This window comes from Sinohyriopsis cumingii, chromosome 4 (assembly GCF_028554795.1).
Source record: "Sinohyriopsis cumingii isolate HCF-2022 chromosome 4, ASM2855479v2, whole genome shotgun sequence".
NCBI classification, from domain to species: Eukaryota; Metazoa; Mollusca; class Bivalvia; order Unionida; family Unionidae; genus Sinohyriopsis; species Sinohyriopsis cumingii.
Window position 1 is genome coordinate 39,642,405 of NC_142964.1, and position 26,535 is coordinate 39,668,939.

The 26,535-nt window shown below is 34.4% G+C and overlaps 1 protein-coding gene across 1 annotated transcript in view; it reads right to left on the reverse strand.

Moving 5' to 3' along the window:
* LOC149801022 (putative E3 ubiquitin-protein ligase HERC1) overlaps positions 1-26,535 on the reverse strand; it is a 263,061-nt gene that overhangs the window by 54,661 nt on the left and 181,865 nt on the right. The window contains exons 56-65 of the mRNA XM_089955047.1: positions 23,565-23,767; positions 22,033-22,135; positions 20,170-20,313; positions 15,800-15,898; positions 10,553-10,726; positions 9,731-9,866; positions 6,488-6,642; positions 5,471-5,662; positions 3,535-3,673; positions 1,305-1,486 (exon numbers count right to left, since the gene is read on the reverse strand). Of these exons, the coding sequence (XP_089811173.1) occupies positions 1,305-1,486; positions 3,535-3,673; positions 5,471-5,662; positions 6,488-6,642; positions 9,731-9,866; positions 10,553-10,726; positions 15,800-15,898; positions 20,170-20,313; positions 22,033-22,135; positions 23,565-23,767 (1,527 nt within the window). The remainder of the gene's footprint in view (positions 1-1,304; positions 1,487-3,534; positions 3,674-5,470; positions 5,663-6,487; positions 6,643-9,730; positions 9,867-10,552; positions 10,727-15,799; positions 15,899-20,169; positions 20,314-22,032; positions 22,136-23,564; positions 23,768-26,535) is intronic.

Here is a 26,535-nt window from a genome sequence, read left to right on the forward strand (position 1 = left end):
AGATCTGGACTAGTCTAAAATGTCTACCGAGTTTCATTGCGAAATCTTAAAAGGTGTTGCAATTTGCCATGGAAATGAAAGTATGGAAAATGAATGGATAGGTAGAAAGAAAAATGATCAAAAACAAAATATACTGAAATTGATGAACTATCAATAGAAAATGACACACCTTGTCCAAAAACTGTACCTCATTTTAAAAAGATATCTCAAAAGGGTGTTGTAGTTTTCCTGCAGAAACTAAAGTATGGACAATAATTAAGTTAAACGGAAAACAGCAAAGGGTAAATCTGTATTATTAGTCTAATACATGTTTAACATGTTTCTTCAAGATATCTCAAATGGTTTCGGAGATTTCCCTTGAAACGAAAGTGTGATAATTGATGGACGGACTGAAAAATGGATAAAAATATGTAATATATTCAAACAGAAGGGCTGTAAATGGAAAAAGCCACATCTGGATCGCTAGTCCACTAAGTCTAAAACAAATATGTTTTTCTGGTCAGCCACCTTCCCTGTTTCTCATTATACAATGTTTAAAAAAAAACAATAAAACATCTGCCTACTCTTAACGTTAAAACAGTGAATAAGAACAACATTTGTTTTGCCTAAGTGTACCACACTGCATAGTAGTATCTCAAAACAGTTTTGAATTTTGCCCTTGAAATCATAGCGTAAATTTAAGATGGATGGAACAAGAAACAAACAAAGACATTACAACTACTGAAAATGAAGAATTGTGAATAGAAAAAAGCACATCTGAACCACTAGGCTATGTGCCAAATTTTATATCATATCTTGAATAGTTTTGGAGTTATGCCAAAATGAGAAAAAAGTGTGAATGATGGGTTGATGGATGAACAAATAAATGAATGAAAATGTATACAAATACTGAAATTTATGAATCCTGAATAGCAAAAGGCACATCTGGACTACAAGTCTAATTTGTATACTAAGTTTCAACAAGATATCTTAAAATCTTTTGGTGTTGCTCAAGAAATAAAAATGCGGATAATGAATGAATGAAAAATAAACAAAATCTTAATATATATTGAAATCGAGGACATGTGAACTGCAAAATGCACATCTAGATCAATAGTGTAATATGTGTACCAAGCTTCACTGAGATGCTTTGAACAGTTTGAGAGTTATGCTCTGCAAACAATGTTTATGAACAGATAAACAGATAGACAGAACAACAGATGGACCTAGCAATGGCTGTATCCCTGCATTATTACATATGGATGGGGATAAATTCTTAGGGAACACTAACTTACAAGTTACAGTGCATGCACTTCAATCCTTACCTGCACAACTTCCTCCGCTTGCAGTGCCTCAATTTGTCTGGGTCTGCGTTGCCTGTCACTATTCCCATGACCCAATTTTCCATAATCCCCGTCACCCCAGCTGAAAACCTCGCCACTTTCTGTCAGAGCCATGCTATGACCATCAGATCCAACTGAGGTGGATAGACTTGTGACTACAAAGCCTGGGAACAGATTTAAAATATTTACAATTTGAATATCTGCTATAAGAATGCTAATATTCTGGTTCTCTTTTCAAAAAGTACCTTAGCTTACCTTTAAGTTCACATTTCAAATGCAATTTAGTTTATGCAATGAATTGTATAACTTTTATATTTTAATATGAGACTTCCTTAGTATGATTTTTGTATTTTAATATGAGACTTCCTTTTTCTTGAGCCCACCTTTTATTTTGCTAGAAAGTTAAAACATTTCAAACTAAAATCCTTAATGTGAGCCCTAATCTAGGGGTAAATGGCACATACAGACAGACATGCAGAGGGGCAAAAGTGATTGCTATGTCAAGCTTCACCTATGGCAGACTCAACAATATACTAACATACTCAGTTAAGCTCTCTTCCATCTAAATAAGCTCTCAGTGTCATAGGTTTCTCAACATGAAGTAGCTGCTTACTATTTTACCTACTTAAATTGATATAATTCCAATTGTTATGAATCAACTGAATTTTCTACGATCTGATTGGATATAAACAGTCAAGTGATATTCATCAAGAATTTTGTATACATCGCTAAATTCTGTGGACTATGTTTGTTTCCCAGTTTCCAGGTAATTTTATGTGAAGCTTTATCTATACCAGTGTCTAATACCGTCATGATAAAAGAAGCTCCGCCCACCCATCTTTGTGATTTCTGACCTAAATGTGCAACCCATGATTAAAATTGCCCATTAGAAGTTAAAACAATGTAATTGCAAAGTCATTCCTGCATTCCAACACTCACCCCTTTTGCCAAAGAATGCATATGGCAGGCTTTACAAGCCAATCTCAAGAAAGTATTGCAGTTTGCTTCAACAATGTTTCACCAGCTGTTATTAAAGGTCAGGGTCATATGTCAAACAAGGGATCTCATTAAAACTGGACACAACTTTGCAAGATTAAAATGGGTAGAAAGCAAGAACAAAATATACTATAACAACACATGCCATACACAAGCTGTAGGAAGAATGGAAAAGCCTAGTTTAAATAGCATCAACCAACTTTTTATACATTAAAATAACGAGCATAACAATATATCACAATGTCATGACCTGTTCTGATACTCTACCCTACATTAAAGAATTGACAACTCTTGGCTAGTGAAGATCAGGATGTGTATTCTGTCACAGTTAAGCGACTAACGAAAGAAAACTTTGATCTACTAAAAGTGACTTTTCTGTTAATGAAATCTGCTTATATGATGACAGAAAGGAAGTAAATTGGAATTTTAAGGATTAAATGATCATGGTTGGGTACTTATCAATGTGTAGATTTTACCTAATCACTCACAAAGTTAAAATAAAGTCCTTTGGACTTTATGTTCACTATGTGAGTGATTAGGTAAAATTTACATATTGATAAATACCTAACCATGATCATTTAATCCTGTAATAAATTTGGAGTTGAGGAGCATTATGAATAAAGAATTAAAGAATCTGGAGTTTTTTAATAATACTGCCCAAGAGAATTTCTAAATAACCTACACACTGCCAGTCAAATAATCTGTTATTAATATCACTCTTTCAAATGAACAACAAATTACCTGGACAAAACATGTCTGCAATTAAGTCTAGATAATTAAAAAAAATTCTGAAATATGGAATGCAAGCAAATGTATAGGAACTGTTTAAGAATGTGATTGAAAAGTGCGTACTTCATTTATCTAAACAAGCTTCAAAACCAGTCTCAAAGAGCAGGTTAAGGTAGTTTTTTAATTACAATTCATATCCATGATCACAAAATAGCCTGTGCAAATTTGGATGAAAATAGAACCTCCAGAATTTCTGAACCTCTCCTGAACATTATAATACCAGCACACCTCCACCTGCCAATGATAAGAAATTTTCATCTTGTCTTTGTAACATTTCCTTAAACGTCTTTCGTACACAAAAAATGAAAAAGGACCTTAATTTTTCATTCAACAAATCATCTTTTAATACTAATATTTGCCTCATTGGAAGCACTTCAAACTGGACTGTACACCTAAATAAACTAAAAATACAAGAAAACAATCTTACCTTGTAATGAAGAAACAAGAGTCAAAGATCTGAGATCATCTGAGTTACCCTGACCAAGTCGACCATAACTGCCTTCACCACATGCCAGGACACTACCATTAGCTTGGACCACAAATGTACAGTTCTGACCACAGATTATCTGTTGGTTAGAAAGGTATTTGAAAGTTCAGCATTCATTTTACAAGTCCATATATATATATATATATATATATATATATATATATATATATATATATATATATATATATATATATATGCAATAAATAGGTACAGGAAATGAACAGCATAGCAACAACAGATGTAATGCTTTTTCCATATGAAAGAACAAGGTGTCTATCTGGAAAGAAGAGTTGTAATGGGCATAAATCTGACTGAAACTGAATTCTAGTGGAATCTTGATAAATAAAAGGAACATAGCAATTGGGCCATAACAGCTTACTGACAGAATGAGATATGTATACTGTCATTAATCCAAATATACAGACTCTCAAAATTTCCAGACAAATTATTTACAAAATATTAATGTTACTTCATAGATGACCTTGAAACTACCTTGATTACTCTAATCACTGCCTAAGTTAATCTAACCTTCCCAGCTGCCTTGATTACCCTAACAACAGCCAAAGTTTCTCTGGCCTCCCAACCAACTTGATCACCTTAATCATTGCCCAAATTCCTCTGGCAGTCACAAACTCATCGATTACCCTAATCATGGCCCATTCTCCTCTGCCTGTCACAACCTCCTTCATTACCCTAATCATAGCCCATTTTCCTCTGCCTGTCACAACCTCCTTGATTACCCTAATCACAGCCCAAGTTCCTCTGCCTGTCACAACCTCCTTCATCACCCTAATCATAGCCCATGTTCCTTTGGCTGTCACAACCTCCTTGATTACCCTAATCATAGCCCATGTTCATCTGGTCCACCCAGCTGCTTTGATTACCCTAATGATAGCCCAAGTTCCTGTGACTCTTTGAGCACTTTCCATTTTTGTACTGGATGAGCCTTTTTTCTCTCCAAGGTATTTCCATATTTTCACAACTATCACTTTATCTAACAAATATATCAATATGAATCAGTATGCAGAGAGGGCCAACGCAATTTCAACACATACCATATTAAAAATCAAATTATATTTCCCTTTCTTTGTAGGGGCCATACATTTTTCAGGACTGATGTCCATTGGTTCTCTCTATGGCCACATACATGCAATGAGTAGTGTATCTATAAGGGCACAACAACAACAACAACACACAAAAAAACAACAGAATTACAAACAGTATCCTTTATTTGTCAAAGAAACACCTAAACATTATAATGTATGTGTTCTTTATTTGTCAGAACAGATAAAATGCAACCTAGGTCACTTCTGATTTGCACTGAAAATGCCTAGGTGCATCACTACACAATAGAGATATAAATTTTCTGGACAAAATAATTTTGTTTTTAAAAAATTGATAATTATCACTTCACACAAATTATTTAGATAGCAACAAATTAAAGTTATTTTTTTAATGTCCAGAAATCTGGATAAATGACATTAATACAAGTCTAATGCTGCTTATCTTAGACAAGCAACTATAAAGTGGAATAATTTCAGCTGTTTCATGGATACGGGTGTTTAAGGGAAGTAAATTGAATATAATGTGAGAATTACAAAAATATGGCTGTTGATGGGAGGCAGCCTTTACAGAAGGCTGCACTATATTACAATGGAGTTATTTCAAGCTTAGCCTTCTGCATCATCTCAAGTACAATTACAAACAGTATTTAAAACAGAGAATAATGCTTAAGGTATCTTCTGATTCTACCTGTTGAATACAAAATAACAACTGGCCCTTGGATGGTGGTATAATCACTCAGCTTTTCCATGCACCAGCCAATACTGCCCTTTGCCCCAAAGAAACTTCTCATATTATTATTTATTATAATTACCTGCTGAGCACATGAGAAGGACTGGACCTTCATGGGGGTTATGATTGCCCTGCCGCCCTCACAAATTTGCCCATGTCGGCCATTGCCCCACATAAAGGCCTCACATTTACCCCCAATCTGCCAGTCTTCAGGGCGCTGTGTTGCCCAGGCCATTATCTGACTATCCATCTCCAAACTCCACTTTGTGTTGTCCTGCAAAAAATTAAAATGTAATCATCATATGTAAAACTGAAGAGAAATATCTTGAACGAGGTATTCATATTGAAACTCTCCATGTGACTTATGCTGAGAAATTAAAAATGATTAATTATGCATCAAACAACTAGTTTTAATGTTGTAATCATTCTTGGGGATAAATGGCTGTTCTTTTAGTCTACTCAGTAAAACAAAATCTCTTTTACTGATTATCCTCAACCAGTATGTCAACAACATTTTGCCCACATAGATGTACTGAATTCATAACATGAAGATAATAAATTACAAAAATGAAGAAAAAGTTTGAATTCAATGACAAATATATTGAACTAACAATAAGCATTTTTTGCAATGGTCCTCAATGTAACATATACAGCTAGTATTAGTGACACTAGCCATGCCAAGATATTAGTTACACGAGTAAATGGATGAATAACGACTTTCAAGGTACCTTAAGTATGTAGAAGACAAGGAGACAATAAGGCTTTGAATGTACAGGTTAACCTCTTTATCAGCAACCTTTCAGGAATTATCTTACAAAACAACTCATGTGAAATAAATTTTTTAAAAATACAATAGTGTAAAAGAACCTTCTTTAGCAGTTCCTGAAAAGTAAGAATACAGCCACCATCATGGGTGTCATTCATTTTTAAACTTGGAGGGGATCTGAAAGAAGCAGATGGAAGATTTTGGAGGTCAGAAAATTATCATAAAGAACAGCTCCCATTAACATTGCTGGGGTTAAAAGCCAAAACAGTAGGGGGAAAACTTAATGCAACCCAGCTTTTAATGACCCCTCAGTAGCCATACAACTAAACTTACAAAAGCATCTTGAGTGAGATCTTCCTGTTTGTCTGTGTTGAGCCTAAAGAAAGACTTAGGTAGAGGAGTGCGTTTGGTCAGGGTCTCGGATGTTCTCAGGGCTGTGGAATAGGACAGCAACCACTGCCATTCTGGAACCAGATGTGGTGCTTGTTCTAAGTAAAAATAACAAAAAACAATTGAAGTACGAGCTGTTAGAAGCATGAAGTCATATTAGATAAAAATATCAAATGTTTATTTTGTAATCACAATAGACCTTACTAAGTACAATCAGTAATTATGAATATTAAAGTCATTTTCTTCCATTCTACTTGTTTTTAATTGTATTTCTTTTTAGACAGATTTTAAATATATAAAAAAATCATATCATGGTTACATCATCATCAAGTTCAATGTCATCATAAATTTCAAAACATCGTAAGCCTGGCTCATATTATTGTAAAATACGCTTTTGCTCCTCTATAACACATGGAGATCAGGGTCTAAACTGTCCATTCTCTCACAATTTTACATGATCAAAGCAGACCCTGCTTTATTTTGACCCTCACTCTTTGCCTTTGGAAATCTGGACTAGAAGGGGAAGCATTTTATCGTTGTATTTTTAGCAAACAATGCAAACACCACATAGTCATCCCAGAGTGTATGGCATCCATCAACACAGCAACACCAACCAGCATATCTGACACGCCCATAATGCAGATACAGAAAGATAATTTTCTATGCTAAGAAAGAGTTAACAAGATATTATATTTGGGATGAATCTGAACAACACTGTCATAGGTTGATAACTGGATGATGTCCATTTTTGCATCAAGTACACTGACCTTCCTTGGGACCTCAAAACACATTTTTTGAGTCCAAGCCCCACACTGTCTGGGAATATGGCAGTTGAACTATCAATATTTACACGACAAATTTTATCAAATTGTACAAGGTTCTCAATCCTGAATTATTTTGTTGTACTTCATATTTATATTTTTTTGGAAGGGTTTCTTGTACTAAATTTGTGTCCATTTCATTTACATTTTTCAAAGAGTAATTTTGTAGGCACCATACAACCAATATTGTGCTGATGTGCCATAAAGCACCACTACATACAAGCATACCTTGCTAGTGATGACATATAACTGGATTTATTTGGTGGAGGAAACTGGGAAACTCATAAGCAAACCAACAAGCTTGGATGTCCAATCACTTAGATATGGATATACCAGATTTAAGGATTGAACCTGGGATCAGATTCATGCAAAACATAGGCATTTCCCAATAAATACTCAATCCATTGACATTTATAACTCACCATCAGCTAGCTATAAATAGTACAAGGGAATATGGCAAACAGTTCATTACAACTCATCTTCTAGCAATATGTAGTATGGGTGAGTCGTGATATAACAGTATGGAACCTGGTGACAGCTGTAACTCCCTGTCAGCTGACTGTACAGTAGTCCCCCTCTTGAACAGCCCCCCTGACCAGCAGCCACCTGCTCCTTACGGCCAGAATCCGTTGGCACCGACGAGTTTATGTTTAAAAGTACCCCTCACAAAAGGCCACCCAGCTAACGTGACCAGCGGCCAGCATATTAGTGCAATAATATAAAATGTACCCCTCACAAGTGGCCGCATTTTATTTTAATATGCATCCAGAACCAGTGTTTTATTTATAACATGTGTGAAGTAATCCGATTTCTGTTTTCTGACGTCAGGTTTTCGTTACTGAAAGAAGTGTTGACTAAAGTACATGTACCACTACGGTTAATATTATATAATTTATGCCTCACGAGAAGCCACATTTATTCCATAAAGCTGAGAAAGACTCAAATTTTAATCCATACAAAAGGGTAAGTACATGTAATCCAATTAGCCTTACTGCTGTGTTATCATAAGATGTCCGGTTTAGTCACTCTGATAATTGTTAAGATTACAATTATTGAACAGTAGTAACAGCTGAGAAGTGGTAGTTTCAATGTACAATACACAAGTCGGCAGGAAAATGATTTGATAGCCTTTATGGCTTCCCTTAGTAAGATGTTGAGCTTGTTCACTTTGATAATTAGTGGCTATTACTACTGACAATAATTGTCAAAATTACAAATCCTAACGGCCGCGAGGTCAAATCTGCGTGATGTTAAATGGTACATATTGAAGCCATTTTGCCTTCACTGACTTAGTTTAAACAAATGTATAAAAACAATAGGGTACCAGACTGCGACTAACGAATCACGTGACAAGATCACTTCCTTTAAAAACACATGGCAATTTGTTTAAATACATAAAAAAATTGTTTTATCAGTATTATAGTTGGCAACATGAATCACTTACTGCAAAAAGATCAACATGCCACTGAGGAAAAGAAAAATTCTCAGTTTAGAAGAGAAAGTGAAAGTAATTCAACTGACCAAGAGATGGGGGCGTGTCGAGGATCCTTGCGGAAAACTATAATGTCGGAAAGACTCAGATAAATAATGTCGTGAAAGATGAGGAAACACTTCTGCAGAAGTGGGAAGGTGAAATGGATGGAGAAAGGAAGATTGTCTGAACCAGGAGATGTTTGTATCCTGATTTGAATGACAAGAAAAAGAAACAATTTTGTCAGTTGAATTGGGATATGACAACTTTACCGCAAGTAACAGTTGGTTGCATAGATTTAAAGTGCGACACAATATTAAGTGTTCTGTCCTTAGTGGAGAATCAGCTGATGTTAATAATGAAGTTGTTGAAGATTGGAACAAAAGACTAAACGATAAATGCAGGGGATATGACAGCAAGGATATTTTTAATTGTGAAGAGACTGGTTTGTATTATAGACTTACCAACAAAGTGACAGATGATGTGATCTGTAACATAATTATAAAGATAGTTTTAAAACTATATCAATGGTTATTCATAGCATTCTTTTGAAACTGATGAAACAGTTTGCTTTACATTTATTTCACAACATGCATGTGATTTTTTTATGAAAATATTAAATGTTTTAGAATTAAATGTACTTGAGACTTTCTTCATATGTATTTACTATTCACATTTGTCATCCCCCTCTAGAAAGGCCACCCTCATTATAAGGCCACTTCCCTGCTGCAATAGGGGTGGCCTTATAAGAGGGGGACTACTGTATATAGTGTGGGTAAGTAGCAGTGTAACATTGTGAAATCCTGAAGTAGTTTATTGCAACTCACCATCAACTAGCTGCATGTAGCATGGGTGAGTTAGTGTTGAATCTGTTTATAATTTATTGTAACTCACCATCAGTTGACTGTATATGATGTGGGGGAGTTGGGGTATTACAAAGTATGGAGTCAAGTGACAGTCCCACGGCTAAAGAGGCCAGACTCTGTAGATATTTACTGTGTACCAGATGATCTCCAGTCATCACCACAACCTGGCAAATTAAAACAGTTCAGTCATATGCCATCCAGAACAATAAATTTAACATGTAGATTGACCCAGCATCATCTTCCGTGATACTATTTAGCAATTTGGTTATCTACTAACATATTTTTCCTTCTTGGTTTGATGCCTAAATTTTAATATTTGATGCTTCTAAAACACAAGTTGCATCTGAAGGCATTAATATTAGAAACAACAAGAAGTCCCAGAACATGAACATGCATATTTTATTTTGGTCATATTGGGACAGCCAGAACATAAATTGTACACTTTGCTTTGCCAACCATAAGGTACATAATAAGTATCATGTTCAGAATTATTTCTGGCGCAATTAGTACATTCAGGCCTAGATATTCATATTTTATCACAAAATTAAAATTACATTAACAGATGTTGAGACTACACATCAAAAAAGATAACAGATATAAATTTTAGGAAACAAAATAAGACAATCATCCAAGGATGAAAATGTTACACAATATTTTGTTAAAACAATAAACTCTGTAAAGGATAGTGTATAAAATTCAACTGATGAAATTCTGAACAAATCCTTATATCACCAGGACCTCATCAAAATATTTTCTAACAGTGTATTTCATGAACACAAAAATACATGACGTACACAAATCATCTTTAAATTTACCAACCAACCAATCTACTTGTTTAATAACATCTTACCTTCTCATACATATACTGTTCCTGCAAAATAGTTGGCATTTGCTGAAGAAGTGCTCTGAAACATGGAGCATGTTTCAGTCCAATGATACCCATTGAATTCAATGATCTCCTAGCTGTGGCCAGCACCTGGTTCTTATTTTGCATCTCTGGGGAGTAATGCAGCACAATAACATCCTGAAAAGTGTATAATATAGAACCAAGCTATAGCTCTCCCTTGTTGTAGCTAATGTCTATAACACCACTCTGTGTGTGTGTGTGTGTGTGTGTGTGTGCGTGTGTGTGTGTTCATTGGTGTGTGTGTGTTCGTGTGTAAGTGTGTGTATGGATAACATTATTTTGTGTACCATGACCCAGCCACATGGAACGAATTGCCCATTGATCTTAGACACAAGGACACTGATCTCATTCAAGAGTACTCTTTAAACTTGCTTATTTTGTTTACAAGAACAGCCTTAAAGACTTAATAATGTTGACTTCCTTAATTACTGTAAGCATGTTCTTGTTTTTAAATTTCATGATGTTTTTGTAATCTTATTGTTATACATGTTTTTATGAGTTATCTAATATTGTAAAGCACTTATAGCTTCTAAAGTTCAGATGTTGCATTAAGTCCAAATTATTATTATTATTATTATTATTATTACTGTATTTCATGTATTTTTTGTACCCTTTAATTTTTTGTACACAATCCATTTATCAAACAATAATTATTTAAATGTATCATATTATTTCGTACACATCACTTTGTACTTTTTGGAAAATTCATTAAATTATAAAATTTCTGCTAAGAAGAAAAAAAAACTGAAAATACCATATTGCCATTTTGTTTTTACAAAAATTAATAATTAAAATTGTTGGTGAGAAAATACAATGATTGATGCATAAGCTCTCTTACTGTCATTACAATATCTACTGGTGTTTATTAATAACTGGATAAAGACCCTCCCAGAACATATGCATTTCAAAACAAGTTCTGAAGCTCTTTGATGTTTTCTTATCCAACATGGTAAAGTGAAGACCACAGACCAATGATCAGCCAGTCTTATTGTTTCATTCTACTCATATAAAAATAAAATATAAAAACCATGTCATTTTCTGTCTTAAATTTGAAAGTTACAGACTCTGTTAAATCAATTAGTATGTATACATATACTATCATTTAAGTGCTTGTACTGTTTTGACTTGGATATCATAAATATTTTATTGTGAATCTATTCTATGACATACTCCTCCATTGTTATCTTTATTGGCGAGTTTGAATAACAAGTAATGCGTATGATCGCTTGTCCTTACAACATCTGCTATATGGACAATGGCTTCAATAGCACATTGACAGATTTTCATTTCCCTAAAGACAGCCTCATTTTCTTACTGGCAGCCTCACTGATTTGACCTCTTTTGTCAATTCTTGACCTCTTTTTGGTTTAAACTGGAATAACCAAAGCGATAAGCATGTTTAACTACCGTGTAAATAACATTGCATAGCCATGTGGTTGTTGTGAAAATGTATATCATAATTAAAACAAGAATAAAAATCCTAATCACACACACACACACACACACACACACATTTATTTTACATATAATTTTTCATACACTGAAATTAATAAAAAAATTTGTGCACAAAAAATTACACAAAATTGCATGAAATACGGTACATGTTCTCCTGTATTGTTATTACTGTCATTTACTAATGCATGTATTGCTGTTGCTACATTGTCTTCCTCACTTTTTATTCAGTGTTTCTCTTTTCTCTCTTATTTAATATTGTCTTGTCTTTGTGTCTGTCTCTCTCATTTGCACACACATATGCAAACATGATCAAGTACACACACTGAGAAATAAATATCCTCTTTATCCTATGTTTTTGGATGCCAAGGAAGAAATTATCTTTTGAAATTTAAAAAACTTTGGGGCAATGAAAACAATACCCAATCAAACTGTCTGAAAACTTAAGTGTCATGGTGGGGAAAAAGCCGAACTGACTACCATCTTCAGCTGGCCAATTACTGCTTAAGTTTTAAATGTAGATCTGACAAAATCAGAATCCTCCTAGCTTGTACATAAATTCCATTTTCGAAATGATAATAAGTTTGTCAATGTTGGTGAAGTTTCAGTTGTATCAACTGCCACACTTATCAGCTCTCTGTCTATAAGATTAGCCTGCATCAGTACAATGGGTACTACTTAAGCCTATATACTAAAAGTGTGTAGCTTCTCGTGGGTCGGTGGTTCTTTCCGGGGTTTTCCGGGTTCTTCCTCCACCATTAATACTGGCCACCATGTATAGCCTATCGTGCTGAAAAATGGCATTAAACCCCACAACAACAACAACAACTAAAAGTGTGAGAAACATTGCTTGCCTTATCCTAATTTCCCTAATCAGCATTCCAGTGAATGGTCCACTATGTAATGCACCACCTTTTTAATTTGGACTGAACAAGAAGCCAATTAACACTTGTAAAGACCACTGATAAAACTTACATTGTATCAACATGAGGTGTGAGTATTATTGCAATGATAATTACAATTAAAACTTCATGCTGATGTCTCAGTGGGTTGATTGGTATCCAGCAAGATGATACATGAATCATGTTTGAGCATCATGGTCTGAATCCCTCACTCTCTCTCTCTCTCTCATGCACTCTCTGTGCTTGAAGGTTAAAGAAGAAACGACTTTCAATGACTGAGATAAAAAAAAATAACTGTACATACTGACAGAATCCCTCAGTCCCAACTTTTTTTTATCATTTATCTCGACAAGCCAGCAGTTATTTGATGCTGACCCCAGGCTTGAACTCTGCCATCACAGAGGGCATATGTTTGTTCTTCTGAAGTTTGTTTTCACGGCGACTTCAATATGTAGCATGTGTACCCATCATAAAAACAAGCCAGCTACAATCTTTTATAAAAAAAGTGTACCCTTCATCAAAACAAGCCACCAACATACTATTCTATAACAATGAACCCTTCATCAAAACAAGTCAGTTACAATCTTTTTATAAAAACAAAGCACTCTTCATAAAAACAACCCAGCTAAATTCTTTTATTAAAAACAATTCACCCTTCATTAAATGAAGTCAGTACCAAATATTGTATACCGGTAATGGCAGTTAAATCTGATTGGTTGTTGCATTTTCGAAGGTTATCAGAGATTGGAACAAATTAATTGTGTTGTACAAAATTCATTTTCTGCTGGAAAAAAGTAACTTTATGCTTACAATAACTAATGCTAAAAGAACCTAATTTTAATTACCTTAGATTTGAATAAAATTCCATTTTAATTTAATGTATTGAATTTGCTATAGATAATCTTAATTACATTCATTATTCTATTCCAGAAATGTGAGTGTTTTACAAAAGTACAAGTTTTATACTTAATTAAAAACTTTGTGTCATTTTTTTTATTTCCCTTTGAGTAACCTATTTCCCTTGACAGCCACATCAACTTTATCTCTGTTGTCACAGGCAGTCCAAAATCTAGGCTGATTTATGTACATGCAGCTACGTGCTGCTGGCATGTTAGCTGACAGTGAATTGTACAGTATAGCTCAAAAGTAACACAAATTAAGTTGTCAATATACAAAAGTTTTATTTTGTGCCTTCATTTAATTAAATTTTCAATTGTTTATTTTCACAAAGTTTAGCACTTCATTACTGATGAAAAGTGACCCCTTACCAACTAATTTCATGTTTATGTATATGCTAAATTTATATTTTTTCATCCTCCCCCCCACCTCACTATAATATGTGTCTTGACAGCCACTTATGACAGTATTACCCCAGACCAAAGGATGTCAAGATAAATGGATAGTAATGTATATTGTGTAGATAATGGGACAAACTAGACTCAGTATATTCTATTTATAAGACAGATCATGGTTTAGACAGAGTATCACTGATCTTATTTGGTATATCCAAATATCAGGGTCAGTTTTAAAATTACCAAATATGCCTGCCCAAAAACAGGGTACATTTAAAAATTGTTCGGTCAAAAAAAATAACAATGAAGGACATTTGAAAACAATGGGTGGCCAAAAACTTTGGGCAAAGACAGTAATTTATTTCATGGAATTTGTGGTTCCTACAAATGAAAACTTTAAAAACCAACTAACAATGACCCATCTGTACAAATAACAGGAACCATTTCACAACTTATGAATTTAAGCATTGACATAAATAGTATTTTTTTAATAAAACAAAAAAATTGGTTTCTATTAAAAAACTAATTCACAGTATGTACAAACCACAAAAGTAAGAATTTGTGACTTGATACTGAACATACTATACATTCTACTGAAATCCAGACATAGGTTCATCCAAAGATGTTTGATAACTGCCAACAGAAAGAAGAGTCCCTTGAGGGAACTGATGTTCTACTGGGCAAAAAATAATTTCCAGGAATTCAAGACCAGACCATTTCTTCCTTTTAACTGCTTAGTGCTGAAGCTATCTCTAATATTCTTCAGCAATAACAAGATTTTCAAATGAGCTGCACTGATGCAGATTGGCACCATTTTCATTTATGATAAGATTGACATAATTTGTCTTTGGGTGAAAACCTCATTTCATAATGGTCATTATTCAGGTTGTTAGTGACAACAAAAATCTCAAGACAGCAATCATGGCAGCCATAGTGGACATACAACTGGCACTATTTTCTTTCAGACATTTATGAGGAGTAGTGATAACAAGATTTTCAAAATGGTCACTATGTGGCTGCCATATTGGATGATAGATCAGTGGCACTTCATTCAGGACCAACTGGAGATAATAAGAAGTCTTGGTGAAAATCCCATGTCAATACGACTTTCTGTTTAGATGGAGCTGTGATAAGACTTTCAAGTTGGCTTCATCTGCACCATTTTCATTCAGGACCAACCATACATCATAATAAGTCTTTCAGTGAAAATTTCATCAATTCAGGCATAGTACCAATAACATAATTTTAAAGATGGTCACCATAGCTGACACATTGCAGCACCATTTTCATTTAAAATCAACTAGACCATGGGATGAATATGTGTGTGAAGTTTCATGGCAATCCTCCATGTATTTTACAAGGAGTAGCAGTAACAAACTTGTGCTACTGGATGGCTGGACAAATGATGAAAGACCATCCCATAAGCTCTTCTGGTCTATGAGCAATAGAACTAAAATGACTGAATGTGAAGAAAAGATCTGAAACAAATTTAATTTTGTATTATACTTGAAATGATAGTATATCAAAAAATATTACCCTCTTACCTTTGTTCTATTAAAACAAGCTGCCAGTCCCTGTTCTGAAAACCAGTTCAAACTTTTCGTGATTCCATTTCCTACATAAGTGTGAAGAAGGCTTCCATCCTAAAACAAACAATTACCTGAATTACAAAAGCAGAATTCCATAAGAAAAAGAAGAAAAAAATTCACCTAGAACATAACATATATCATCTATTTCTCTTGACTGGGCAACTGAAGTATTTGTACAAGGCACAATTTCATACACGCCAATCCCTGGTGAGGAAAAGTGTAATCCAAGTGGACAAACAGAGTAATCTGATCAGAAAAAGAGTAATCCACATATAACATAATAAAATTCAATGAGCATATATACAAAATGATTTATTTACCCCTTCTGGTCTTTTAACATGAATTACTGCTTCAAATTTTCATATATAGCACTTTGAGCTTTAACAAGCAACAGTTTCTCATACTGCATTTCAAAACACTTTTTACCAGCTGAGATTATGAATATTTTGCACACCAGTAGAGAACCAAGTGCTGGGTTACAGAGCCTGGATTTGAATTCAGTTTTTTGTTAACAATGCTGAACAATCTCTCACAGGCAGCATTAGAATGGTAAAGAACCAATATTCTTTTCATAACCTGACAAAGAAGAGGAAATATAGATCTTCCAGTTATTGGATCTTTTAGGGGGGAAATAAGGTGCCATTGCACATCAACTCTGTCCGCATGAAGTACATTGTCTGGTAGAATGCCAATTTGATACTTCAGGGGTTCTCCATCTAAATTATCAGCAGCCTTTCCTGTAGCAAGGTGCATCATATGACAGGGACAACCTGATATGTACAATGACGGAGACATTTTTTCAAAATAAAGATGCAACTCCTTTATGAATTCCAGTCATCACTGATACATTCTCAGCTGAAAACCCCATACAGTTCTGCCAACTTATGTTTATTCAAAGCATTATCAAGCAAACAAAAAATGTTTTCTCCAGTGGAATCTACTGTTAATTCTGGTGATGAAAGAAGAGCAATCTGACTTTGCCCTTTTCATGGTCAAAGTCTCTTACAGACTGGGTACAAATTTTTGGCATCACAATCATTGCTCCTGTCTGTTGCAATACTAAATGGCCCAATTTTCATGGCTTCTGCAATTTTAAGTGAAGTATCTTCTGCTAAATATCTAACAATATTTGATGATTTTGTTCTTGCAGATGCATATTTTTTGCAATTTTGGAATCAGAAAACATCTGTTTGAACAAAGGAACAATGCAGTCTTCTACTGCTAGGGGCAGTCCGTGTTCTATTAAGAACTCGGTAAATAATGCCTCTGCATTTATTAGTTCTGCTTTAAAAAAGAAGTTACAAGTAACCTTAGTATTGGAGTCTGTAAAACAAGCTAATTCAAGGTTTATTTGTTTCACCATCATGACCAATATTAAAATCCTTTACACACAGCATGCAGTAGGCATGAAGATGCCCCAGAATGGAACGCTGCATTGTGTAATTCATGTATTCATCTTTGAATCAGTTTTTCGTCTTTTTCTAATCCATCTGTGAAATTATTTGAAAAACATTTTTGCTCTAACTCACGCATCTATTAGAATAAATCTGACTTGACTTTAAGTGCCAAATACATACTGACTGGTTCTTTATCAGATATGAATTAGAAAAGAAAATTTGTAAGCAAAGGTAAAAAATTAGATAACCAGTCTGTTCTCTCCTAACTAAGCCAGACAGCTGCTATAAGCAGAAACCGAGGTCAAAGAATTGAAAGTAAAACCCGCATGTTTCTTGGAAATAGGGCAGCTGCTATAAATAGAATATAATACTGTTAGAAAAGTGCATGCATGGACGGAAAAGCGTACTCATGTGTCATAGTTACATAGAAGTCATCTATTTTAGAATACGGTCTGAAAAATTAATGGGATGTTAAAAATAAGAAAACAAATTATTAATATTTTTTCGAGGGTTAAATAACAAAGATGCGTAATCTGAATACATTTACACATAAAGGCATAACTGAGTGAAAAAGCGTAATGATTATGCCAAAAGCTTAATGGTTGGCATGTATGCATTATACATACAGTGGTCCAATTCTTTAATGTCCCCCCGACCAGTGGTTACCCACTTTTTACATCCAGAATCCCTTGGCACTGACAAGTTTGTGTTCAAAAGTACCCTCAAGAATGGCCACCCCTCTAACACAACCAGTGGCCAGCATATTTTTACAAAAATGTAAAATGTTCCCCTCACAAGCAGCCACATTTTATTCTAATATGTGTCCAGAGCCAATATTTAATTCATACAGTAAAATAAGTATGTACCACTACGGTTAATATTATATCATTATCTATAAATGCTGATGTTTGCAGGAAATGGGCTTAACAAATACTATGAAACAGTTTTGGGCTTCACAAAGCAGTCAAGTTCTCTTTGACGAATACGACCAGATGTAACTGTAAAGATCATAACATGGTCAGCACTGGATAAATATAAATTTTGTGGATTCATACCCACAGAGAAGAAAACCTTGAACAAAACAGGGTACCAGACAAAGGCTGAAAAATCACATGACAGTACATGCATCACTTTCTTTATAAAGAAGGCATTTTGTCCTATCTACAACAGTTTAATCTGCATAATTAAATTGCAGTACTGTACAATTAGCAACATAGGAATAAATCATTACAAACCCTTAACATGTCATAACATAAATGGAGACTTATTACTTCAGAAGTAAAAGTTAAAATTACTGAACTCAACGACAAGGGGTGGGGGGGTACTCGCACAACAATTTTATTCTGAAAGGACTCAAATAAAGCTCCTATTCAGAGATGTTTATTTAGAGAATATTCAGCAGCAGTGGGAAAATGGTGCAAATGGAAAAAGAATTATGTATGTACCAAGATATGAATGACATGTTTGAATTTTTTTACAATGTACATGACAACAATACCCCACTGGCATTTTATCATTACATCAAGAATAAGAAGTAATGTATGATCATTTGAAATAAATCTATTCTTAAGGCTAAAGAACCTTTTAATACTTAATGTTCATTTTAAATGAAGATATTAAATGCTCTGAAATTATATGTAGCTTTCTTGCTACACACATTACATATACTTCTCACAAAAATGTAGTGCCCCTCTGGAAAGGCCACCTGTCTTATAAGGCCACATTCCCGATGCAGAAGGGGTGGCCGTATAAAAGTGGGACCACTTTAATATACTGAGACCTCCATCACTGAGACATATACTGTAGCATGTTTTCAACCTGGGAAATTCTTAAAATCTTTTGTGTGGACTGAAATTCAGCCTCAATCCCAATTCAAAAAATGTACACATTTTCCCAAATTTGATTTGAAAATTACAAATTGCAAGTAGCTGGGTTGGAGATTCAGATAACAAGTAAAATTACACTATCTGTGTTCCATCCTTGCACTTCTAAGCAAAGAAGGACACAGAGCCAATAAAACATAGAAAAGTTATATATTTCAGTTATTTTATGGGCAAGTCAACACAATTTGCAGTGCTGGTTGGTATGAAATTGCTTAGTATTATGTAACTCATATATAACATTTCAGCCCACTTTATGACAAGGATTACTGGCTGCTCTATGGCATTAAGATGCACTCTGCTTAGGTCATTAATGCACAGGCTGTGTTTTTCTTACATTCTGAAAATTCCCAATGTAGCTCGTTTATGCAAAAATTTTGCCAATTTTGTGGGCTCAAGCCCCATTACACAAATGGAAGGACAATCACTGTCATGATACAATACAAAACTCTAGCTATACTTGCTCAATGGATCAAAATTACATGCTCTAACATACACCCCACACACACCAATCACAAAACCAACTTTTTGATTTTTCAACCCCAACACTCAATGTCTGGAAGGCTGAATGGTAAGCCTCTATGGCAAATTACTTGCTTAAAATCACTTGCTAAAATATTAATATGCTGTACTGCATTCACAACAATGGTATGGTACTGATTCTGTATGGGGAGGCAACTCTGTTTCCCCAAAGCCTGTATCTGATGCAGGTTGACACTGCATAGCAATGAATGCTGAAATGTGACCAAAGTTAAATACATGAGGTGTACAATACAAGTGATATTCATCATGTCAATACACCTAAAAAGCCATTTCATCATTTCTTTTTTCTATCAACTTCATCAGAAACTTTAATTTAATTCAAACACTTCTTAAGTTATTTTGATCACAGAGACACTGACCTGAGTGAAACGAGAAGACCTCCTGTTAAAACAGTTTGGCTAAATACACCATCTGAAAAGATATATCTAGGTCTTGTTTCTGGCTTGTGGAAGAAGATTTACCCTGGACTTACCAAAAGGGACCAAATGATTTACCCTGGACTTACCACAAGGGACCAAATGTTGAGCCATCCTTTTGAGCACCCAGAGGATAGCATCATGGAATTGGGACTAAATGCAAGGGAAGTAACTGAAGTTACATGTCCATCCAGAACAAACAGAGGCTTAGGAAAACTGGGGGTCTGTAAATCCTGTGGATGAAAGAAGCATTATAACTGATGTAGAATGTTTTAACAATTGGTCAATCTGAGTAATTTTGAATACAGAGTGGGAAGAAAAAACTGCTGGAATAGAATCAGATGGCATTAATGAGTTCTCTTATCTTCGATTCAATACTGTCATCATTTAATAAGATCAGTACCCAAACATTTCTTTAATCAGTTTAAACACAGATTCAGAAGACCAAAAAATTGCCTATGGCTCTTTTCAAATAACTGAAAAAGCTCTAAGTTTCACTGAACAGTGCATATGTTTTGTTGAATATTGTGATCTTATTTTAATCCCTCCAACTTTTTGCTTCTGAAGGGTAAACTGTCATTAAATATTGTACTCAATGAAACTACTAAAGATAATCGATTGTAATAATCATGAAATCTGTCAGATTTCCATTTCAAAAGCAAGTTGGATTAATGATCTTGTTTTAATATTTAATTTTAATGAAATAATAAAGGCGCAATTCTAATAATAAACCAAAATGTGATTAAAAGGATGAGGAGTGCTTTTCTTTAAATCTAAAATGCAAATATGAATACTGTCAATAATGACATGATAGATTTCAAACCATGAATACTGTAATGAATACTGTACATTAAGTTTCATTCATGAGGTTCCAGACTTGGTAGATTTACTGGTTTTTCTCAACTAGAATGACACATCTAAATCCTAGCCAAAGTTGCTCCATCAGCAATATTGTCAGAGAAAATAACCTAAATGCAAACACAAAGCTAGAGAAAGTGAATTCAGTGACAGGTTTTCAATGCTGACTGTAACACTCCTAATGACACAATTACATTCCAACTTATATGACTCCAAAAAACATCACAAACCCTAAAGTAGAGAAATTGGGCTAAATGCAAACATTAACCAAAATTACTGAACCTCAAAATATAGGTCACAGTATCCCAGTTTCCACTGGCATCTGTAGTACTCCTCATGACAAAATTACATATCCATTTGTGTGACTCTACAGGCAATAGTGGTTGAGAAAATGAATGCAAACCCTAATCGAGAGAAACAGAGCTGAACACAAAGATTTACCAAAATCATTGCAGTGTAAAATATTGGTCACTGACCTAAATTTGATGGTTTTAGCATTAATAGTGATGCAAGAAAATAGCAAGTTACGTGTCTCCACTGGCAATAACACCTGAGAAAATGAGCTACATGCAAATGTTAACCAAAATATAAAGCTGTAACATGTTTCAGTGACCCATCACTGACAGGTGTAGTACATCACAAGATGCATCTACATAACACTTATGTGACTCTAAAAATAAAGACATCTCAGGAAATTACCAAAAGGCAAACTTTAACCTAGAGAAACTGTGCTAAATGCAAAGGTTACCAAAAATCACAGAACTATGAAACATGGGTCAAAGTAACCTAATTTTACTTATGTCTCTAGCAATCTTCATCACACATAGTTAAGTTCTATGACTCTACTGTAAATAGTGTCTGTGAAAATGACCTAAATGCAAACCCTAACACAAGGGTTGATGTCTGACATATAAACAAATGGACAGACATCATCAATCTTGAAACCAGAAATCTGACCAACAAAAGTGAATTCCAATGTGTTATTCATCACATTCAGATAGTATTGATCCTGAATAATCCGAGTCAAGTCTTGTGTCTATACTTCAAATCAGGAAATACTCCAATAAATTTATTTTAAATACCTAACAACATACCTGTGCAGTGGCAGTTCTGGACATTGCAAGGGGAGTTAACTGTGTTAGTGATGATGTTATCTGAGCAACACACCAAACATACACTAATCCAGCTTCAACACCACTGAAAGAAAAAATAAAGTAATAACAGACATGTATTGAGCAGTCTGAAGTTTCATACTATGCATGCCCCGTAAAGAGCAGTGTTCAGAATTAACCTATTGGCCAGCAACTGGCCATACATGACTGAGGAAAATATCTGATAAGCAAGAAACTATGAAATCAACATGACATAACTGATATGATTGTTATACTGTACCATTAATTGTGTTGTTTTTTCTGCATACAAACAAATGAAAAATACTGAATCAATTATCTTCAATTCTCCATGTAGAAGAAATCCAATGACATATAGAAAAAAAGTGAATTTGCTTCATAAAGGAGAACTTTATAAAGCAGGACAAAAAAAAACACATTCTTACATTTAGTCTTTTAAATAAAAGGGTGGTTAACTGTAAAACTTAAATGCATGTGTGTTTACTATTTTATTCTCTTTACATATAGGTGTGTGTGTATATATATATATATATATATATATATATATATATATATATATATATATATATATATATATATATATACTGAAGGAAACTGCATCTTAGTTAGGAGATTGAGCAATAATTACTTCTAAGAAATTTCATTACCGTTCAAGGTGTTTCAACAAAATTCATATTGTTTGTTCAAATACTAAAAGGGATATTTTCTTTTAAATCTGTATATCAAAAACCAACAATTAAATTTGGGAATCATGTCAGAGATTCTTTTTTATATGGCATAGAGCTGAAATAATAAGCATCTACATTTTAATGATTGGTTCTATATATTTTACAAAATTATAACATGAAAACAAACTGTTACTTCAAAATCCCTGAAATGAGTCACACACAAAAAATCTGCCATAAAATCACAAACATTTGCCTGCATGTTATAAAAGGATAGCAAAATTATTGTTCATCAATATTTTAAAACCTAGATTTCAAATTTTCTTTGTCTCGAGAAAAATTTGTTGCATTATCATTGTGATTTCATAACCTTTCATACAAAACATACTTTCATAAACATATCTGGTCAAAGAGAAAGGTTATGAATCTTTAAGGACATAACATGTATACTCACTTATAATTCGAGTCAAACTTCAAACAACAAATATCCTGATCTGCCATAGCATAATGCACCTGCAGATCAGGATCAATGTTGTTTGTTCTACTGGTTATTCCTAATAAACTGCTTTGACCCAGATCTGCAGGCACATTATGCAACAGTAGATCTGGGTCTGTGCAGTTTGCAGTTGGACTTGTCTTATAAGCAAGTACATATGGTAATACTTCAAACCTCAAATTAGCCACCCATTTTGTCTTAAATTAGCAAAAAGTTATATGTAAACATTTGTTCCATTTGATATCCAGATGAACTAATTCCACTGTGTATTAAATATCATGTAATAAATCTATTTAGATTCTATCTAATTCAAGATTATCTTGATCTTTACAGACCTGGCCAACATAAGTCTCTTCTCCTCTCCTTTGCCAATCATGTTGCACCAAGCTGCAATGGTCACTGGACCACTGTGATTCAGCTGGTGTAGAAGATCGAGCCCCTCATGACAAGGTAACCACACTCTTATGGTGTTATCATCAGTAGCACAGGTCAACACCATCTGACCAATGGGGTCCCATTGCATGCAGGTAATGGATGACTGTAATGTATAAATATATAAACACAGATTATACTCCCTCCCCTTTGGTTAATATCTCATTATCAAGTTACTCTACCTTTCTGACCTTCTAACTTCATTTCTGGAGTGTACTGACCCTCTAACTTTACCTCTGAGCTTATTTTACCCACCAAAATGACCTCTGAGTTTACTGACCTACTTTACTTTTGATTTTAAAGACCTGCTAACTTTATCTTTGAGCTTATCTGACCTGCTAACTTTACCTCCAAGTTTACTGACCTGCTAACTTTACCTCTGAGTTGATTGGCCTGCTAACTTTACTTCTGAGTTTATTTGACCTGCATGATTTAACTGATTTAAATGACTAACTTTGACCTGCTAATCACAAGTGCTTTCAGTGTAAAATATGCACATTATTGGGCACAGAGCAGATAGTCATTTCAAATAATAAATGCTGAAAATTAAGCTGAAAACACTGATGTTGTACTCCAGTTAAAAACCACCAACTGGTATAAATATGACAACAGATATTCCCATATTGAGAGAGTAAATAAAGCACATCAGAATTTATAATATAATGCTCACATTTATTTGTGTTATGATATAAAAAATGCTCACTACACTATATCATATTGTGCATTGGTGGAAGTTGTTTGCTTAGGAAATTTAGTCAATTTTGTCTTCAATATAGGCTCATAAGCATGTTACATTATCAGTTGGCTGTGACTTTCCATGATGTAAATGTTAGAAACTGCTGACAACAGAAGACTTAGGGAACTGCAATGGCTCAGTGGTTAGCAACCTGGACTCACAAATGAAAGGGTTAAGGTTCAAATCTTACCATCAGACCAACCTCTGCAAGCTTCCATGGTTTCTTTGGGAAAGGCACTTTACTCTAATTGTCTTGGTACTAAATAACCTACTTGTGTTGCTGTGCTGTAAAGCACCAAACCAAACCAGAAAACTTCAAATTTGCAACTGCCACATTTTTCGGTTTAACGAAAACACCAACTATCCCCTTTCGCAATTTTAATGCTTGTTAGAACAAACAGACCATCTCTGAAAGTCAATAAAATCACCACTTTCTAATTCAATAACCTAGCATATCAGCCTCTTATCAGCCTGTCCTCTGATAGTTAAATTTTCAATTACATTTTCATTATGTGCTTTATGAATCAACAAAACACTTTCACCCTAAAAAAATATAATGGTAGTCTTAAGTCTATTTCCAGCAGAACCACTGCAAATTTTATTTGTACTTCAGCCAGTGAAAACATATCTTACTGGAGGTCAAGAAGTATATTTTATCCATATATGTGGTCTACCTTAGACATGATAATCTGCTAGTTGGAGTTAAATATGGTTTCATTTGACAATGTGACACTTGGCAACACATAAGCCTCAATCAACCCAAGATCAGATAAAAACTGGCAATTTCAATAGCAGGCCAGAAGAAACTAATTTGCTTGAAATTAATGCAATGATATTTATAGAGGATCAATCAGCCAGAAAAGTGGCCTTCATAGTATACAAACTGTATAAATGAAAGCCTTGGCATATTACATTATTCAACTCATTTCATAGTTTTCATATCAAAAGAACACTCCTGGTTTAATTCCAATATTTCAAATGATGATATTTATGCCAATATTGCAGCATAGGGAATTTCTGATTGTATGTTTTTTAAAACCTTTCTGGAGTGGCTTTCTGAGAAAACAAGTTTCACTAAACTTGATCGTCATTGTATCTGTATACATATCAGTAGAACCAGTGTTTCTAGTTCTGACCATCTCACTTTCAAAACCTTTACTACAAAACTTAAACTTTGTTGATACTGCTGCTGAAAATTTAACTACTATGCCTATATGGGTGAAACAACAAGCAACATAGAATTTTACATAATGGTTATGTGAAATGCTACATTTAACCATGATACCACATGTGCTAACTGTGAATTCTTTTTCTGAACTGTGTCCCTTTACCTCATGCAAGTGCTTTTGGACGCCTCTACTCCATTCACATGGAAGTGCCTTTTTACGCCTCTACTCCATTCACATGGAAGTGCCTTTTGACGCCTGCTGTAAGCATGAGCCATTTTAAGCTGATTTTCATAGCGCCACTTTTTAGGGAAAAACCCTATTAGATACTACAGTCATTTCTGCGAATGACCATTATGTCAGATCACGTGGTCAATGTTTATGCTCTGGTCAAAATCTGCTATTTAAATTAACTGGGTCATATTCTCCATTCTCCAAAATGGAGGTCGCAGATTTCATTCAATACTTACAAAGTTTTCATGATTAGAATCACAACTATGAAAGCTTCAATAACTTAGGTAAAGGCTCTGAGATTGATGTAGGCAGCAATTAGTTTTTATAAAAATCAAATTCAGATGACTTAGTGATGGAGACGCAGACAAAAAACTTGTAAATTTTGAGTATGAGAAATGGCAGCTACGGTTGGTCACGTGGCTTCACTGACTTGACAGTGAATGAGTTCTCTCAAGATTTTAAAGCACATAAAAAATTCTTCCATGAAAAATAATTACACAGCTATAACAATCGGACTTTACTCTTAAATTGTTCCACACAAAAAATGTAAAATGGTTACAACTGCTGTTAAACATGACATAAACTACATTGCTTAACAGTTAACAGGCAGGCCTATGTGTATGAAGTCGAATAGGTAACAGGTGTTCTATTTATAGTGCACTGCATTGGGTAACTTTGCTCTATGAGGTAAAGGGTTAAGACCTAACAACCATACTTACAAAAATATAATTTTTTGGC